The 20,425-nt window shown below is 44.5% G+C and overlaps 1 protein-coding gene across 1 annotated transcript in view; it reads right to left on the reverse strand.

The window, feature by feature from the left end:
• Positions 1 to 2,136: 2,136 nt before the first annotated feature.
• PKP2 (plakophilin 2) overlaps positions 2,137 to 20,425 on the reverse strand; it is a 60,556-nt gene continuing 42,267 nt past the window's right edge. Inside the window, exons 7-13 of the mRNA XM_073329957.1 lie at positions 14,012 to 14,129; positions 11,314 to 11,475; positions 10,629 to 10,802; positions 9,796 to 9,949; positions 8,368 to 8,557; positions 6,778 to 6,865; positions 2,137 to 3,766 (exon numbers count right to left, since the gene is read on the reverse strand). Coding sequence (XP_073186058.1) covers positions 3,698 to 3,766; positions 6,778 to 6,865; positions 8,368 to 8,557; positions 9,796 to 9,949; positions 10,629 to 10,802; positions 11,314 to 11,475; positions 14,012 to 14,129 — 955 coding nt within the window. The 3' untranslated portion in view covers positions 2,137 to 3,697. The remainder of the gene's footprint in view (positions 3,767 to 6,777; positions 6,866 to 8,367; positions 8,558 to 9,795; positions 9,950 to 10,628; positions 10,803 to 11,313; positions 11,476 to 14,011; positions 14,130 to 20,425) is intronic.

A 20,425-nucleotide genomic window follows, 5' to 3' on the forward strand; every position in this document is an offset into this window, starting at 1 on the left:
AGATTTTCCATTTGAGCGAGTGCTTTATTATTTCTCCAGTTAACAGTTTTTCCCCCTAGGAGTCCGGTTGAAATGTTTTTGATTTCATATATACAAAGAAGCTCAGCTGTAGTAAGTTGCCTTGGCAGAATTTGATTTTTATCAATTTAAATGTTCTGTTGCACAAAACTATGAGTTTTAAGCATTTTTTTCACAGTTGCAGGACATTTGGGTGGGTCAGACAGCACTTACTTAATGACAGCAGATACTGAGATTCAAAAAGTTACAGCTACCTAAATGGAGCCCCAGCCCCAGCTCTGCTAATGCCGGCATTACAACACGTTTTGCACACATTAAGATGGGACTCTAGTAAGTTCTCAAGCAGCGTTTTTCTTACTTTGCCTATCTGTACATTTTGATTGTCATCAATGGAAATATTTTTTCACTGTTTTGTACGTGTATGTTGGTAAATGTCAATTTTACCATTTACCGATAAAAAACGAATCCTCCCAAGCCTAATAATAAGGTGTGTCCCTACATTTCTTCCCAAACATCCCTATTTATCACTTTCAAATGCTGGCTGCTCTGACTTTTCCTGCTTACAACGGCAAAATACATTTTGAACACTCATGATTTAAAGGGACACTGCCAACATAAAAAAACCCCATTCTGTACTTGCTATAACTAGCACCATAATTAATTCAATCTGACTTCAAGGGGAGCAGAGTTAGGCCAACCTTGAGCACTTTTGATAGTCTCCCTCTCAATTCTTAGATCTTCTGCTCTGTTTCTGTGGTACTTGTGTTGGTTTTCATTCTTCACTTTCACCCTCTATGCTCTTTGTAGACGTTTTTGCATTTCACTCATTTCAAGGCAAGTGCAACACTGTTCAGTGCCACTTCCTGGTGTCCATTCATTAGTACAATGTAGCAGGGTTTGGTTTCACAACACCAGAGAGAAATATTCAGATTTTAAATACCTGTTTTCAATCGCATTTAAAAAATAAAGAAAACATTTTAACATACATGAGGTTGTATCCTTGTCTTCCCCTTGTAGTTTTTTTTTTTTTTTTAGCAACATCTATATTTGGGAATAGAACTTGTTGCAAATGCCCCTATTTTAAGAACCTCCCACTTGATGCATTTGGTGTTAGTCATTCAAAGCAAAGAAAAAGCCTCAATTAATACATGAAAATGATCTAGGGTCGGAAAATAGTGATGTTTGTTAAACTTCCTGGGACAAATTCTGCATTGGGTGCATATATGTGGCTCCCACAGAAGTCAATGACAGCAACGTACATCTGAGAGCAGAATTTACCTCCCGAGTATCCAGAGATACATTTGCATATGCTACTGTGCTGTCCTTCGTTTGGTTATAGCTTTAGGTAAGGTAAGATCTGAAACTTTGGTGAGGACTATTAAAATGCATGGGAACAGCTCTTGGCCCATTAAGTCTTTGCTCCCAGTCATAAAGCAGACTCTGCTGAGGATTTCCATAATGTGGAGGAATCCTTGGGTGGATCAGGGCTACGGTAATAGCTCCTGTGCCAGAGGCTGGTAGTGAAGGTGCTGTGAGGGTGAAGGCTGGGCAAAAGAGGGCTATAAATAAGTATGGCCAGATTCTCAGCTGGCATAAAATTAGCATAGCTCCAATGCCTTCAATGGAGTGCCATCGATTTATGCTAGTTGATAATCTGGCCCATCGAGTTTTATACATTAAAGATCAGCTGCTGGCTCAAAGACAGCCGTGAAAAATTTATGAAGAGACAGTTCTTTTTTACAGAGGGCATTGCATGTTTTCTGTATTTTAGCCTACTTCCCCTCCTCCAGATACAGGACCATGTCATAAACCCCAAGTGTCGTATTACTTAGAATTTCATCTCCTGCTGTTACCTATTCCTACAGCTGAAGTCACATTCCTCTGATTGTCATATTGCAATTAACTGCTGCGGAGAGACTATGATTTTCCGAAGGATAATTTATGTCTGCAAGTGAAACCATATAAAGCAGGATAAGATGAACTCCTAAGCAACAATGTCCCTAATCTCTCACTTATATCCTTAGTAATAAAGATAAGGACCAATCTCCACTCTCGTTACCATTAAATTAAAAAATTGGCGTACAATATTTTAAAATTCTGCAAATTTTATTTGTCAAAATAACACTATATAATCATGTTAGTTTCAATTATTTTGGTACTTTATTTCAAAATACCAGCAAGTATGTCTGTACCAATATACACACAAAATTCCCCCAGGGGTAGAGAAACCCCTACGACAACCCAGTTCCTGTTTCTCCCCTCCCAAAGCCCAGCCGGGGGGCCAGACATTCACACCCCTTTCCCCCCAGAGCCCAGCCAGGGGGCCCTCCCTGGCTTAGACACTCACATCTGCTACTCTCCTAGAGCCCAGGGATCCAGAGGGAGAAACAGCCTGATGATGGGTCCCAGGCTTGCACGGAGTTTCCTGCATGCTACCACCTCCTTCCTTCAGGGCATGCTGGGAACTGCAGCTGCTGGGAACCCTCCAGTTCCCTCCCCCTGGCCTTGTTTTCTATTTTTTGAGCTGGGCTCTGATGGGTCCAGTGGCCCCTAGTGGCAGCCAACATCTTTGCAGCCCTTTTTTGTGGGGAAAAGAAGGAAACTCTGCGCACACAACATTGATTTCTGCAAAAATCTGCATTGCGCAGTGGCACAGAATTCCCCCCGGAGTAACTTGCTGGCACTTTTTAAAACTCCTTCTGGGACACAGCCAAAAATTCTGCCAGCAGTGAAAGGGAGGTGGGGAGGAAAGTGAGCTGAAGCTGTATTACTGCTTGTCAATTTTGCGGTTGCTGCTGAGATCTCAAAGCAAGAGAGACTGGTGAGCCATTGAGCACTTGAATACAAGAAATAGAAAAACAAAAAAAAAAAATAAAAAGAAACACTCCCTTCAAAAAAAAACCAAAAACCTTCTAACTCTCTGGGTGCTTTTAAAAATGCACATGATAAAACAACTTTTTGTATCTTCTGTTCCATTTCACACGGTGTGGAGATAAATGTTTAGTGCTATGCATGCATGATGAAAGGAAGACTACAATTGCGGCTAACAAAAAGTTATTATTCCCTGAGCAGCACACGTGAAATTTATTTCCTGGAGAATTCCATCTTTAAAAAGTAGCCTATAAAGAATTTGTTGCAGGTCAGAATTTCAAACCTCTCTGCACACCTATTGTTTGAAACACTGACTAGTATAGTAAGCTTAAAAAAATTTGCACTAAGAATCCCTAACACCACCATCTTCGACGATTGATATTTTGAAATACACTGAGAACAGTGTGATATAGGGTAAAGGCAGAAGACAGCATCAACTGTCATACAAAATCAGTCTCTGTTTTGTCAGATACTTGACAGCACTTTATCTGGTTGCTGATGTTGCACCAGCCCCGGCTGGGGACTGTTTACTGGTAACAGCTGCAGCAGAGCTGAAAATGAATAGATTGCAAGCAGCAGGCGGCTGGTTGTGTGCACAGAGAAGGGGGAAGAAGGACCAGGGACAGACCTGAGCATGGTTGGTGGTGTTTCTCTCAGGTCCAGCCAAAATACCCTCTAAACACAGAAAGGAAGAGAAATAACAGGACATTATTTCAAAAGATGCACTTGACAGTTCATGGTGGCCAGGCTGATATGAGTAGATAATTATACAAAACCACACACAGTCTCTATATATTTGTAGCCTGCCTTAGTCTTTGAGTGAGTTGTATGCTCTCGTTGTCCGGTTATTGATGAAATCTGTCTTCTTAAATTGAGCCTTTGGAATGAAACAAAAAGATCTAATTACAGTTAATGACAAGTCTGAAAACAAAGGGAATGCGTAGGACAAAAGCCAACTGCCAGCCACAGACAAAGCATATGAAATGTTACTGTAAAAGGATGATCTAAGATTTTATTTGATATTATTTGGTCAAGTAATTCCTCTTGCTTCTTTGTCAGCCTAATTTTTCAAAAGTGAGCAGTGATTTTAGGTGCCTCAAATTTTCATTGCCCAATCTTAGACACCTTAAAAAGGTTTGATTTTCAGAAGGACAGCGCTCAGAAGTTTTTGAAAACCGGGCCCCTTTAAAGGAGTCTCAATTTGAGCACAAAAAAGTGCCCCTAGTGACTTTTGAAAACTCAGGCCATCAGCTTTTATCTTAACTCTATGACACTGTAATGAATTTGTGGTTGTACACAATGGAGACTAATGCTAAAGGTGTTTCAGTTACAGCACCTTACTTTACAACCTACATTTCTGGTTTGCGTATATACTGCTGTGTATGCAGTACTGGTAACAGAATGTTCTGTATACTGTGGTGAAATGCTATTTTTTTATTATGAAAACTCGAGCTCCAATTTTGCATTTTGTCTACTTTAGCTTTGCTTTTTGCTACTGTGATGGGAGGCACAATGTGCAGTAGACTTGCTTGCCAGACCTTAGATGACATGCCATTACTTTTAAGTCTGCTTGGAGAGCTGTGACAAATTAAACCAACTTATTATATCTATGGTTGACTGATGCTCTAATTTCAGACAGGAAAAAACATGCAGCACCAACTCAAAGATCTGTTCTTTTAAGTTACCGAGGGTTTTAGAAGGTGAAAGTCCTAAACAGCAGGAAAAAAAGAATGAGGAAATTTTTAAGAAATTCAGGGAAGAGGCACCCAACTCATCAACCAGATTTAAGTGATCCCCCTTGTGGGCTGAAAAAAGCAATTGCGCAGGCTCCAAGTGGAAAGACGAGAGCCGGTTTGCTGGCTAATTCTGGTTTGACCATTTCCTGTTTGTTTAATTTGGCCAACACTCCTTCCCCTGCCACTCCCTTTTGTCGGTAAAACTTATGTCATGCAGGGGCTTGAAAAAAACCACACCCCTGACTGACATAAGTTACACCGACAGAAGCGCATGTGAGGACAGTGCTATGTTGGCAGGAGACGCTCTCCCACTGATATAGCTACCGCCCTCAGTGGGGGTGGTTTAATTATGCCGACGGGAGAGCTTCCTTCAGCACAGAGCAGCTCCGTGGGTGACCTTACAGGGGCGCAGCTGCAGCAGTACAGATGTGCTGCTGTAAACTCTCTAGGCCTTGTCTACACTGCATAGTTTTCGCAAAAAGAAAAGGAGTACTAGTGGCACCTTAGAGACTAACCAATTTACCTGAGCATAAGCTTTCGTGAGCTACAGCTCACTTCGCTCACTTCATCCGATGAAGTGAGCTGTAGCTCACGAAAGCTTATGCTCAGATAAATTGGTGAGTCTCTAAGGTGCCACTAGTACTCCTTTTCTTTTTGGGAATACAGACTAACACGGCTGCTACTCTGAAACTACATAGTTTTGTTGGCAAAAGGCAGCTTTTGGCAACAAAACAGTGGAGGAGTACACACTACAATGCTTCTTTTGTCGGCAAAACTCTCCTGTTTTGCCGACAAAATAAAACCACCTCAATGAGAGGCATAAAGTGCTTTGCGGCAAAGTTAAAGTGACAAAGCATCAGTGTAGATGCTGCCGTTTGTTATGTCAACATAATTGGCCTCCCCCAGTATCCCACAATTCCCACCGTGACTGCTCTGCACATTGTTTTGAACTCCACTGCCCTGCATTCCAGCTTCACAGGCATACAACCCTCCCCTTTCAAAGGTCCGGGAAGTTCTGACAACTGAGCACGCCGCTCCGCTCCAGAAGCAACCAGAAAACAATTAATGTGGAATCCTGCTCTCTCCTGCACTAGGAACACAGCGGCAAGCAGGCTGCTGCTGGGGGGGGGGGGGGGGGGGGCTGATGTGTGTGAGGGTTCCCCCTCCCCCTAATTCAGGACTGGTTGCTTCCAGCTGCTCTTTGAATTTAAAAGACAGTATGCTAACCTACTCACACTTGCCCAACACACACACACTCCCCCAACACACACACTGTCTCTGTCTCCCCCTTCCCCCCCCACTCTGTCACACATTCTCCCCCCTTTCCATTCCCCACACTTCAATTGAGAAGCGGCTGGTAATCCAGTAGGATGCCTATGGAATTATGGGATTGAGAAACCTGCATCATGTGATGGTGCACCTGCTCCTTGAGGTATTGCAGACTATTCCTAAAGCACCCTGCGGCCAGTTGCACCGTGGGATAGCTATCCACGGTGCACTGCTCTCTGTGTCAATGCAACAGCTGCTAGTGTGGATGCACTCTGCTGACACAAGGAGCATAGTGTGGACATGCAACAGTGGTTTAATTAAAGTGGTGGCTGCATGTCAGTGTAACTTTTGTCAACAAAACATTTTAGAGTAGACAAGGCCCTAGCATAGACATAGCCTAACACCTGGACTTTAAATAAACAAAGAAAAAAACCCAGCACACAACTGCCTTGACGGTGGTATCCTGTCCTGCCTTTGTTTTTGTTGATGTCTTATTTCCTCCATTTCAAATTAGTTCAGCAGGTGCTGGATTCACACCTGCTGATGTACAGCCTACCACCAGTACTACTGCAACAACAAGCAACAGCGTCTACAGCAACTCGAGCAGCACATAGGAAGCCCAAAACAGAGACAATTTGAGTATCCAAGGGGGGGTTGAGGGCACTCGTTACCGAGCAGGATCCGGCACACAGACACCAAATTAAGCATACAATTCTCCCCAGTGTGATCCACACCACGGATTTGTTACCACCAATGCAGACCTCCCAGATGTTCCACACGTGTTCTGTATACAGGACATCGCATTCTATGAACTGCACAAAGAAACCCGCAAAGCAGTTTAATTTGAAGGCAGATTCAATGTTTGCAATAACCCAGATCTTACCTTTTTGTAGGCACTGTGGAGATCAGTATGTGACCACAAGGAGTACAAGAGGACGGAGGCAGCTTTGCTAGCTTTGCTGAGCATATTACTGCAATTTGTAAAAATAAATATAAAACATTTAAAATACCAATTTGTGAACACAGTGTGTGTTCAGACTTAAAAACATGATTGTTTATGATCAGGTCCTCCTTCATTTCCCTGACAAGAGTTGAGTTCATTCTCCCAGGTTCTCCAAGACAGCTCATGACATCCCTACCACCTACAGTAGCATAGGGGACACGCTTCCTTGCTTTAGCTATTAGTGATGATATTCCCAACAGAGTAGCCTGAACTCTCCACCTCTAAGGGGTATTCATTAAGGGTGAAAGACACTGCAGCACAGTGGGCCCATCGAAGGCCCTCTGCACTAGTTAAACCCAATATTAAGGGTTAAAGTGGGGCTTTAGTTTATGGACAGTCCTGGGTAGGCCCCCTGCACTGAGGTGAATTTCACCCATATGAGAGAAGGGCTGGCACAAAGAGAATTATTCATATAAAAGACCTAATCCTCCAACAGATGAATTTCCTATAATATAGGGTACGCCTACGCTGCTCGCTCCTTACAGTGGCTGATAGACTACATACGTTGCACACCCCCCAGTACAGGTATAAAAAGCACTGCTGTGGGTATCTACACATGCCCTACATGATGCCATCAGTGGTATGCAGTGGAGACACAGCCCTAGCATATTACTAAGGTTATGATTTAGTCATGGGTATTTTTAGTAAAAGTCATGGGGTCATGGCAACAAACAAAAAGTCACGGCCCGTGACGTGTCCATGACTTGTATTATAAATACCCCGACTAAATCTTTGGTGGTCTGGGGGGCTCCAGGGTGCTGCAGGTGCTCGGAGTGGGGGACGCTCCGGTAGACACTGCTGCTGCTCTGGCACACCACCGCTGTTGCTGGGAAGGTTGGCCAGGGCCCTGCCCTGCTAGGGGGGCAGCCCAGGACCCTGCAGCTGCTGCTGCTGATGGGGGGTGGCCCGAGGACCTGCTGCAGTTTTTTGTGGGGAGAGGGATGGCCTGGGGCCTCACCGCTGCTGCTCTGGGGTGGGGGAGGAGGGAGCGGCCTGGGCCACAATAGCTGCTGCTGGTGGTGCATCGGCCCGGGATGCCACTGCTGGTCCCAGACCATTGTTCTGGGGCAGCGCCCAGGACCAGTTGCCTGGTGCATCCGGAGCAGCGGCCGGTGTGGCTGGCCCTGGTGCTGTCCGAGCTGCAGCTGTTGTGGCTGGCCCCGGGGCCACCTCAGTTTCAGGCAGCCCTGGGGTCAGCCACACCTGCTGCTGCAGAAGTCACGGAGGTCCCGGGAAGTCACAGAATCCGTGACTTCTGTGAAAGATTAGCTGCCTTACCTATCACCTTTTGAGGAGCCATTAAAAAAGACAGGGTAGAGCAGTTATTTAAAAAGGCTTCGTTGTTTTACCCAATGTATTTGATTTGAGTCACACTACGATTATTATTTAGGCTGTCTATTCCTTTAAGCTTTATTCTTTCCAATGGTGCTGCTGCTCTTTTATCTTGGGGGGAACTTGAAAATGGCTTACTTGTCACTCATGCTGATGTTCATTATTTTTGGTAGGCCATCTGTATTTAGGAGAAGCCGTGCATTCTGGGAGCTGTTCTGGGTCAAGTTGTACAAGGCGTAGCAGACAGAAGCTATGGTCTCATTGGTAACATCTGACCCTTGGACAGAGTCAGGAAGTATGGAGACCAAATCTGGTAAGACGTTTCTGGCTAGAGGATGAAAGGGAAACAAAGAATTCAGCTACAAATGTACCATATATTCTGCTTTGTATAAGCAACACACGAATACCAGGTTTACTCCACCTATGTTACTGGGTGTCTGCTAACAGGTGGGCTGCCACTTCATAAGAAAGTTCACGGTGGTATTTTATAGCCAATTGTGGGTATAATGATGTCTAGCTATAAATATTGTTAGGCTGATATTTCCTCCCTACAGTTTATTTTGCAGCCCCCCAGCCTGAGGCAGAAACATGTATTATATTTTACTCCAACCCATCCAAGCTGGGGACACTTCACTAACTTTCAATTAATTCATGTAACTTATAAAATATTTTTGTACTAACTGTGCAAGGTGTGATGCATATAGCATAAATGTTAGCGTAGCAATTCTGAACTGTGAGGTATATATATTATGGGCCTGATCACAGGAGCTACTGAGCTTTCTGAACTCCAATTCAAGGCCCTGATTTAAGAAAGAATTTAAGAATGTACATAAACCAATCCTGATTCAGGAAAGCACCTAAGCATGGGCTGAACATTAAATGTGCTTAAAGTTATGCATGTGCTTAAGAACCCTTTCAGAAAAGTGATACTTGAGACCAAATCAGTGGGAGTTCTGGATACTCAGCACTTCTCAAGAGATGCATAGCAATATGCAGCATGGATCCCTACAACAAAATATACTCAAGTTATTGGGTTAAATGCTGCACTGGTACAGTGGGTAAGGAGCCTCCTGGGTTCGTGTTTCTAATCATGTCTATTACAGTAGGGCCTCAGTTATTCTCAGTTATTCACTAGTGCCAGTGGGAAGATGCTGCAATGCCAGCATACTGTGAACTTGACAGCTAGTGGCTACACTCAAAGCGCCAAACATAGGGATTAATTACATCATGGTAAACCTATGAGTGTGTGAATTACTTTAAATGCAAGACTATATTCCGTCTCCAAAACTGGACTGATTTAAGTTCTTTCATTTAACCTTTTCTGAAAAGATATGTTGAGAAATACAGAATACTGTTAAACAGAGAGAATCTGAGCCTATGTTCCTCACTTGGGCAAAACCTATATTTTAGTCAATGGGACCTTTACCTGAAAAAAGACTGCAAGCATTTGGCCCTAAATCTGTTAAATCCACTAATCCAGTCTTTTCTTAAAAAAAAAAAAGGAAAACTGAAAATAGAGAAGAAACAGAGATAAAATCTGAAAGAAAACATGAGTCCTTTGCTCACCTATTTCACTCTGCAGAGAGGCATTACGAGATAAGTTCCTGAGCAATGAGACGGCAGTCCTCCTTGTACTTGGATTGCTTACATGCAGCATGTATCGAATACTCTGAAGGCCATTTGTCTTCTGGACAACAGTATGAGCGGCTGAAAATGGCATCTGTCATAAGGCACACAACTCTAATGAGCAATTGTTATGACTCTACTGCTGTATAAATAAACATCACATTAAGTTATCTCATCTTTTGAAAAGTGCAGGCAATGCAGTTACGAAGGTCCCTATATACCATTTTCAGGAATGTTTGAGATATTAGCCCAGACCCTGAACTAAGCAGAAGCTGGGACAGAAGAGATGGGTGATGCAATAGCAGCTTTAAATCACTTTTGTACCACCTGATCCTGGGATTGTTTGGCCAGTCGGTGGCGTACACTAGAAAAGTGATGACACTTTAAAAATACTTTGGGTGTGCCAGAGGGAGTTCTCTGCTCTTTGGGGAAATTCATAGAGAAATAATTATACTATTAGAAGAAAAAATGTGTTACATCCTAATTATTTTCACCCATGTCTTCCTCCCTGTCCCAACGAATTAGCTTGTTACATAGAAGGAAACACATACAGAGAAGGAACAGCCCCTTAATGTGCCAAGCAGAACGTATCCACAATTCTGAGCCTGCTCCCCCACGTCCATAGTCTTAGATTCTTTCTTATTGATCAATTCTGTGAACTTGTAACTTCACAATGGGGGTCTGAGCTCAAAGCTGTAAACATCTCATATTGCAGCCCTAGTCTCCACATTTCTAAATTAAAGAAAAAAGAAACAAGAAACAGGATGACTCACTGGTCCACTGCCTGCTGTGAGGTTCTGGAGAGCTCCCAAAGATGCTTCTTGAGTGTAGTCTCTTGTACTTTTTGCTATTAAGGAGATATAGATCCTAATAAGTGTGGAATGCCAGAGTGATTCTACACCTTTGGGACTGCTCTTTTCCTCGGGTAGCAGAGTATCTTGTTGCCTCTAAACATGTAAAGAGATCCAACTTTTAGAACTGAAGACCTTATATGATCCAGCGCACCACAATCTAGAGGAGGCATTCTGTAACTGTAGCCTGATTTTGCTTTTATTTTTAATAATGTCAATCAGGAGTAACCCCACCAACTGAAATCAACAAAATTAAATCAGTGTAAAACTAGTGTACAATCAGAATCAAGTCCATTGCTTGGATCTTCAGACACCCAGATATAACAAACTACAATATGTTGTGGACTCAGACAATGGTTTATAAAAGATAAGTATTTAAAAATATTGTGACATCAGACTTTGTAATACTAACAGCAGTGGGTCAGAAACCTACATGCTTCTAGTGAAGTGTCATTCATTTGAAATGAGTTTGGCTGGCTCACCCTGCCAGACAAGTCATTAACCCTGAAGAACCCCAGGTCTATTGCAGCTGTCATTAGATCACCATTCGCCACCAGCCACACTAGATCTGCCTAATAATTCAAAGTATAATAAATTCACACATTACCACTTTTGCTTTCCTGCTGCGTGTTCCAAAGCACCCCAAGATTTTATCATTGGTAGGAGTATTTTTTCTTTGTATATAGATGTTCTGGGCATAACTGCTAGGCAGCTCTGACTCTAGCTGGTAGGAAAGGTTGTGAAGAATGCACACGCAGTTCTCTGTGGCCTAAAATAATGAAGAAGTAAATGTCATTATAGCTCTCTGCATGTGTCAAAGAGACAATACAGACATGGGAGGAATGTTTGATTCAGGATCTTACATGGCCAACCTTTAGTTTCTGGTCGCCTAAAGAAGAACTAGACAATAGTGATTAGGCCACCAGAAACCACAGGTGCTTTTGAAAACCCCACTAAGTACCCATCTACATCTTTAGGCTTCTAAATACATTAAAAAAATCTAGCTCTAAATCACTTTTTAAAATATGGGACATTTTATTATATTCACTTAGGCATTTTTGAAAAGTTTACTCTCTACCTATGTGTTATCCTCATAGGACACAATGATAAATCCCCCTACGAAAAGTGTCTCATCTGACATTTCATCTCTGCTAAGTGAAAATGTGGTAGTTGCTTCACAATCATTTCTGCATACAGTAGAACCTCAGAGTTACAGACACCTTGGGAATGGAGGCTGTCCGTAACTCTGAAATGTCCGTAATTCTGAACAAGACATTATGGACTTCAGCCACTGAGGTGGGGGGGAGGTTGGGGCTGCAGCTGCAGGGTGGGTCAGGGCTCCGGACAGGGTGGGGAGGGTCAGGGCTTCGGACCCTTGGGAGCACCAGGTCTCAGGGCTTTAGATGTGAGGGGAGTGCTGGGGCTTGGGGCGTCAGCCCGTGGCTCCATTCCTGGCTTCTGATGCAGGGGTGAGGGCGCTAGGGGTTGGGGCTGCCCACGGCTCCACTCCTGGTTTCCGCTGCAGTGGGGGGGCACCCTGAGCCCCAGCACCCAGCACCCCGAGCCCCAGCACCCCCCACTGGGCTGAAGCCAGGAAAGGAGCCAGGGGGCTGAAGCTCCGAGCCCCAGAACTCCCCCCAGATCTAAAGCCCGGAGCCCTGGTGCTCCCCTACTGTGACCTTCTGTACCTTGGGGGAACACCCAGCACCCCCATGTTCATTCTTATAAAATGATTGTGTGGTATCCAATGCAAAGTTTGTCAGGTCGGGTGTCTTTGGAAGGCTCATGATGCACTGTGCATTGTTGTTATAGGCTCTGTCTATACTACCGTGGTAAGTCGACGTACCTTAGGCCTTACTCTTAGTACCTTACGATATCTTACTCTTCTCGTCAGGGGTAGAGTACAGGGATTGACTGAAGAGTGATCTGCTGTCGATTTGTCAGGTCTTCGCTAAACCCGCTAAACTGACCACTGGAGGATCGATCTCAGAACATCAATCCCAGCTGTAGTGTAGACCTGCCCATAGTGATGATGTTATAGTAACTGTTGTTATAGGTTGTATTTTCATGTATATAGTTATGAGGCTGAAAATGTGTCCTCACGGCTTAAAGCAAGCCCAGGCAAAACTCCCCAAGAGCAGAGGGGCAGTTCACACCTCATCAGGGCATGTATGGGACAAACCCAGCCCAACCTCACAGGAACAAAGGACACTGGCCCAGGTAGCAACAAACGATCTGTTGGACTCTTGAGTGAGTCACCCCGCTTCCTTTGGTCAGTTTGGGACTACCATGAGGTAATGCTCACCTGACTCTGAAGGGGGTAGGGGGTGCAAAGACAAGGGGGAAGAAAGGACATAATAAAAGGGAGAGATGTTTTCCATGCTCTTCCTCTCTTTTCCACCTCCATTTACAGACACCACACCAAGCGACTGAAATGTCGATCAACGGGGAGAGCCTGGCTGAAGAGCAATCAGCCAGCCTGTGGTGACAAGCATCTAAGTTTGTAAGGGCACTGAAAGTGTTAAGATCAGCTTAGAATGCGTTTTGTTTTTATTTCATTTGACCAAATCCGACTTGTTATGCTTCGACTTATAATCACTTAAAATCTATCTTTGTAGTTAATAAATGTGTTTGTTTATTCTACCTGAAGCAGTGCGTTTGATTTCAAGCGTGTCCGAGACTCCCTTTGGGATAACAAGCCTAAGACATATCAATTTCTTTGTTAAATTGACGAACTCACATAAGCTTGCAGCATCCAGTGGGCATAACTGGATGCTGTAGAAGACGTAGGTTCCTAGGGTGTGTCTTGGACTGGAGATATTGGCAAGTGTCGTTCGGTTACACAATCTAAGGGGCAACTTACATGCCAGAGACTGTGCGTGAACAGCCCAGGAGTGGGGGTTCTCACAGCAGAACCGAGTAAGGCTGGCTCCCAGAGTCAAGGATTGGAGTGACCTAGCAGATCACGGTCCAGATAACACCAGAGGGGAATGTCACACCCGCCCAGAACCCTGACCTCCTCACCACCCTGGAGCTGCAGCCCTAACCTCCCTCTCCCCAGCTGAAGCCCTGAGCCCCAGGGCTAAAGCCCCAAGACAGTAAAGTATCTGCTTTTGTTTGTTTGTGTGTGTCTCTGCTGCTGCCTGATTACTTCCGATTCCACAGGATGTCCAGTTGACCGGTAAGTCCGGAACTCTGGTGTTCATATCTTTGAGGTTCTACCATATCCCTATGAATTGAATGGTTTGGTTGTTTTCCGCTCCCAATTAGTTCTGGTGCAGAATCCTTTCATTTTGAAGAGATACCTTGTCATCAGGCTTGTAGTCTGCAGTGGTTCCTTGGATGTAATACACAAGAGAATCAATCAATCCATCACATTCTCTCATCTTTTTCCTTCCTTCTGGGCCAGCAGAACTCATGTTTCTGTCCAGAAAGGAATACATAGGTAAGAAGAGATTTATATTGGTCACTTCCTTGTCTTCCTCCCACCCACTGGCTAAACAGTAGAAAAGATACTGAAGTTGTGGGGGCATGACTTGACTCCTCTGCTGGGTGTCACCAGATGTTGATAATCAAAAAGTCATCAGGTAACAAAAGACTCTGCTAATTAAGGTTGCCATCTTAAAACCCTGCAAGTACTCCCAGACAATATAACATACTGTAGAAGGATAGGTGAATCTATTTGTATAGAATAAGACAGGTATTAAACCTTCGCCCAGAAGCTGGACCAACACTTTTTTTAAAGTTCGAACAAGTTTGATAGACTTTTTCCATTATTTAATTTTCATGTGCCACTGAGATTTCTAGTTCAGTTCAGGACTGTAAATGGATGTGTCAAAATATCAACGGAAAGATTATTTTAAGATTTCTGCCACAGTATGGCAGACCCCAAGTCTTGATAAGCATCCATACTTTGGGGCAGTTATCTCAACCAATTAAATCCTCCAAACCACGATCACTCATCTAGAGTTACACGTGAGAAGAAGTTCTGCAACCTTTGCACATTAGTTATAAAATGTAGGTGTTGAATAATGGAAGACGACTCCCTTCTCCATACCCTGCATTCTACATACTTATTCCCCAATTCCACAAATTGACATAAAACAAGTTCATACTTCTTCAGCTCACTGCAATTTAAAGTCTTAGTTATGAGGCCAAATTCAAGTAGCCTTTCTATAGATTTTTTTTAAAAATTCTATCATATAGCACTTAATAGAGAACTATATTCTAGCAACAGAATTTATTAGGCTGATTTAAAAAACCTATAGAATTTAATAGAGGATTCTATAGATTATTTGAACCCTATTGGCTTCACTCCTACTATATTCTAATTTCTATGTGTTTGTTCAAAGGGGTACCAACTTGGTTGGTGTCTAGATGCCGCTGCAATACAAACTGCAAATTACATTAGGACTTTTCCATAAGGGTTGCCAGGAATCAGTAGTTCCTTTGGAGCTGAACTCCAATTGAGAGTTTGTTCTTCAAATTCACTTTCAGAGTTAATTCCATATTGTATTTCCTCTTTCCCCAGCCTCTCTTTCTACTTCCAGGTGGCTGAAAGCAGAAACCAGAGGCAGTGGTGGAGTCATGCTCTGTTCTTTTTGGGGTTTATTTTGGTGGCCCAGACATTATCAGAGTCCTTGTCCCAGCTCCTGTACTGGGACAGTGAACAAATGTATATTTCCCTCCTTTTTTGTGACTGCCCTTCACCTCACTTGGTGAGCAAACGAGAACCAGAGATTAATTCTGCTGCATAAGCAACTTCCCAAACTTAGTGAGTGTTGAAGAGAAGCCCACATCTCCTGTGAGTGTAAGGAGAGCTCAGTCCAGGAGGGAAAAAGGCCCAGAGCTTCCTTACAGCAGCAGTGATTGGAATGTGGCATGAGGGAACAGGAAGTAGGCTTTCGCTGGAAGTGACAGCAGCAGTCTTGCCTCACCTCTTGGAGTGAGGAGATGAGCCACTTTTGCTGCTGCATGCAAAAGGGAAGCAGGAGAGGTGACTTTTGCTAGATCCATTGGGAAAGGCTCCCTTCTCTCCCCTATAATCCCCACAGCGATGCTATGAAGAACTGATGGACTGGTCAGTGGCCAAGCACCTCCTCCTTGCTCACCTCATCTCCACGACCACCTAGTGAGTTTGTGGGCCTATCTCCTCATCAGCTATAAATCTTTAGTGCCCCTTTGCTCCCACAGGTGAAAGAGAGGTGGGGGGAGATTTACACTCTCCCGGTGTCCCAATATAGGATCCTAGCCCTGATTCCCTGTTTGCTTCAAGGCCCCTTTACATAAAAGGGGCTTAAAGGCAACAAGTAGGTGTCTCCACCCCAGGGAATGCCCTCTGTGTAAGGGGCTTTTGCTCAGAGGTGTACAGCTGACAAGGCAACTTTACACTGGCCTCCCCTGCTATCTCCAAAGGTAATTTACCGAAGGAACGGAGAGGTAGGGGACATGACCAGAGCATACTACTCTCTGGCTATTCTCTCCTTTCCATGGCCCATAGAAGCCTACTGGCAGTTGGACTCTAAGTCAGTCAAGCCCAGAGGGCTCCTGAAGAGTCCCAGAATATAGGAGTGCAAAGGCAGCTTAAAGCCATCTTTCCCTCCCTCCCGCATTCCAGCGCAGACTGCCACTGAATCTGTGCTGAATGATTTCTTCTGCCTCAGAGATGACAGCTTTCAGTCAGAAGATCTGTGGTTTGTGAGACAAAATCTTAACATGAACTATAAAAGTGATTTAAAAACCAAAAACTCCCACTTGAACCTGAGCCCCGAATGAACTACCAATTTATGGAGAGACCAATGAGGCCAATAACTTTAAGATATAGAAATAAATGTAATGTGATCTGTCAAGGTTTCTCCCCCACTCTGAACTCTAGGGTACAGATGTGGGGACCTGCATGAAAAACCTCCTAAGCTTATCTTTACCAGCTTAGGTCAAAACTTCCCCAAGGTACAAAATATTCCACCCGTTGTCCTTGGATTGGCCGCTGCCACCACCAAACTAATACTGGTTACTGGGGAAGAGCTGTTTGGACGCGTCTTTCCCCCCAAAATACTTCCCAAAACCTTGCACCCCACTTCCTGGACAAGGTTTGGTAAAAAGCCTCACCAATTTGCCTAGGTGACTACAGACCCAGACCCTTGGATCTTAAGAACAATGAACAATCCTCCCAACACTTGCACCCCCCCTTTCCTGGGAAATGTTGGATAAAAAGCCTCACCAATTTGCATAGGTGACCACAGACCCAAACCCTTGGATCTGAGAACAATGAAAAAGCATTCAGTTTTCTTACAAGAAGACTTTTAATAAAAATAGAAGTAAATAGAAATAAAGAAATTCCCCCTGTAAAATCAGGATGGTAGATACCTTACAGGGTAATTAGATTCAAAAAATAGAGAACCCCTCTAGGCAAAACCTTAAGTTACAAAAAAGATACACAGACAGAAATAATTATTCTATTCAGCACAATTCTTTTCTCAGCCATTTAAAGAAATCATAATCTAACACATGCCTAGCTAGATTACTTACTAGAAGTTCAAAGACTCCATTCCTGGTCTATCCCCGGCAGAAACCCAGCATATAGACAGACACACAGACCTTTTGTTTCTCTCCCTCCTCCCAGCTTTTGAAAGTATCTTGTCTCTTCATTGGTCATTTTGGTCAGGTGCCAGCGAGGTTACCTTTAGCTTCTTAACCCTTTACAGGTGAGAGGAGCTTTCCCCTGTCCAGGAGGGATTTGAAAGGGGTTTACCCTTCCCTTTATATTTATGACACGCCCCCCAAATCTCAGCTAGGGTGGAACACTGGCTGGGATTTCTTCCTAGAGCTCTAGGAAAAACAGAGTTAATAAGACACATGCATCTCTAAATATACTACCAAGTACATAAAGACTAACAATATTTTCCACATCTCAAGGACGATTTTAACCAGTTGATTCTGGGAAACTTTCACGGGAGAGTGCATCAGCCACTTTGTTAGAAGCTCCTGAGATGTGTTCGATGTCAAAATCAAAATCTTGGAGAGCTAAACTCCACCAAAGAAGTTTTTTGTTAGTTTCCTTGACAGTGTGAAGCCACTTCAGTGCAGCATGGTCGGTTTGCAGGTGGAAACGCCGTCCCCAAACATATGGGCGTAGCTTCTCCAGAGCGTAGACAATGGCGTAACATTCTTTTTCAGTGACTGACCAGTTGCTTTCCCTCTCAGACAGTTTTTTGCTGAGAAACACTACAGGGTGGAATTCTTGATCAGGTCCTTTCTGCATTAAAACTGCTCCCACACCACGCTCGGACGCATCTGTGGTTACTAGGAACGGTTTGTCAAAGTCTGGGGCCCTTAGTACAGGGTCAGACATGAGTGTCGCTTTAAGCTTGTTAAAGGCCTTCTGACACTTTTCGGTCCACTGAACAGCATTTGGCTGTTTCTTTTTGGTTAGGTCTGTCAGTGGGGCGGCGATTTGGCTGTAGTGCGGTACAAATCGTCTGTAATAACCGGCCAAGCCTAAGAAGGATTGAACCTGTTTCTTTGACTTTGGGACAGGCCACTTTTGGATAGCATCCACTTTGGCCTGTAGGGGGCTGATAGTTCCTTGACCCACCTGGTGTCCAAGGTAAGTCACTCTGTTTAGGCCTATTTGACACTTCTTAGCCTTAACAGTTAGTCCTGCCTCCCTTATGCGCTCAAGGACTTTTTGTAGATGTTCCAGGTGGTCTGCCCAGGAATCCAAAAATAGGGCCACATCGTCAAGGTAGGCGACTGCATATTCTCCTAATCCCGCTAGGAGACCATCTACAAGTCTTTGGAAAGTGGCGGGTGCATTTCGCAGCCCGAAAGGGAGTACATTAAATTCATACAGCCCGAGATGTGTGGTGAAGGCTGACCTTTCCTTGGCAGATTCATCTAGTGGTACCTGCCAGTACCCCTTGGTTAAGTCCAAGGTAGAGATGAACTGGGCCCGTCCCAGTTTCTCTAATAGTTCATCTGCGCGTGGCATTGGATAGTTGTCTGGGCGAGTTACAGCATTTAGCTTACGGTAGTCCACGGAAAAACGTATTTCCCCATCTGGTTTGGGAACTAGAACCACTGGAGATGCCCATGCACTTTCAGAGGGGCGGATTACACCCATCTGTAACATATCCTGGATCTCCCGTTCTATAGCAGTTTTAGCTTGAGGAGACACCCGGTAAGGGTGGACCCTAATTGGGTGAGCATTACCTGTGTCAATGGAGTGGTATGCCCGTTCAGTCAGTCCTGGGGTGGCTGAGAACGTTGGCGCGTAGCTAGTGCACAGCTTCTTGATCTGCTGTCGCTGCATACACCCAAGGGTCATGGAGAGGTTCACCTCTTCCACACCACCAGCACATTTCCCTTCATAGTAGACACCTTCAGGCCACTCAGCGTCGTCTCCTCCCTGGGCTGTAAACTGACAAACCTTTAATTCTCTGGAATAAAAGGGCTTTAGAGAATTAATATGGTACCCCTTAGGCTTTCGGTTGGAGGTGGGGAATGCTATGAGATAATTAACAGCTCCCAGGCGCTCCTGGACCGTGAATGGCCCTTCCCACGATGCTTCCATTTTATGGGCCTGGAGCGCCTTTAAGACCATGACCTGGTCTCCTACTTTGAAGGAACGCTCTCTGGCATGTTTATCATACCAGGCTTTTTGCTCTTTTTGAGCATCCTGTAAGTTTTCTCTAGCAAGGGCTAAAGAGGTTCGGAGGGTGTTTTGTAGGTTGGTTACAAAGTCCAGAATGTTAGTTCCTGGAGAAGGTGTAAATCCCTCCCATTGCTGCTTCACCAACTGCAATGGCCCCTTAACCTCACGGCCATATACAAGTTCAAATGGGGAAAACCCTAAACTGGGATGTGGTACAGCTCTGTAGGCAAAGAGCAACTGCTGCAACACTAGGTCCCAATCATTGGAGTGCTCATTTACGAATTTACGTATCATGGCCCCCAAAGTTCCATTAAACTTCTCCACCATGCCATTTGTTTGATGGTGGTAAGGAGTGGCAACCAAGTGATTTACCCCATGAGCTTCCCAAAGGTTTTTCATAGTTCCTGCCAGGAAATTAGTCCCTGCATCTGTGAGGATGTCGGAGGGCCAACCTACCCTGGCAAAAATCTCTGCTAGTGCCTGACACACTTTTAGCCCTGGTGTTGCTTAGAGCTACTGCTTCCGGCCATCGGGTGGCAAAATCCATGAAAGTCAGTATGTACTGCTTTCCTCTGGCTGTCTTTTCCAGAAAAGGACCCAGAATATCCACAGCTACTCGCCGGAATGGAACTTCAATGATGGGGAGTGGCTGGAGAGGGGCTTTGACCTGGTCTTGGAGTTTTCCCACTCTTTGGCACACCTCACAAGACTGGACATAGGTAGAAACATCCTTGCCCATTCCCTCCCAGTGGAATGACCCCCCCAAACGGTCTTTGGTCCTGTTCACCCCAGCATGGCCACTAGGGTGATCGTGGGCTAAGCTCAAGAGCTTGGCCCGGTATTTAGTTGGAACTACCAACTGTCTCTGAGGATGCCAGTCTTCCTGGTGTCCACCAGAAAGAGTTTCCTTGTATAAAAGTCCTCTTTCTACAACAAACCTGGATTGATTAGAAGAGCTGAGAGGCGGTGGGTTGCTCCGTGCCGCCGTCCAAGCTCTCTGGAGGCTTTCATCTGCTTCCTGTTCAGTCTGGAACTGTTCCCTTGATGCTGGAGACATCAGTTCCTC

This window comes from Lepidochelys kempii, chromosome 1 (assembly GCF_965140265.1).
Source record: "Lepidochelys kempii isolate rLepKem1 chromosome 1, rLepKem1.hap2, whole genome shotgun sequence".
Taxonomy (NCBI): domain Eukaryota; kingdom Metazoa; phylum Chordata; order Testudines; family Cheloniidae; genus Lepidochelys; species Lepidochelys kempii.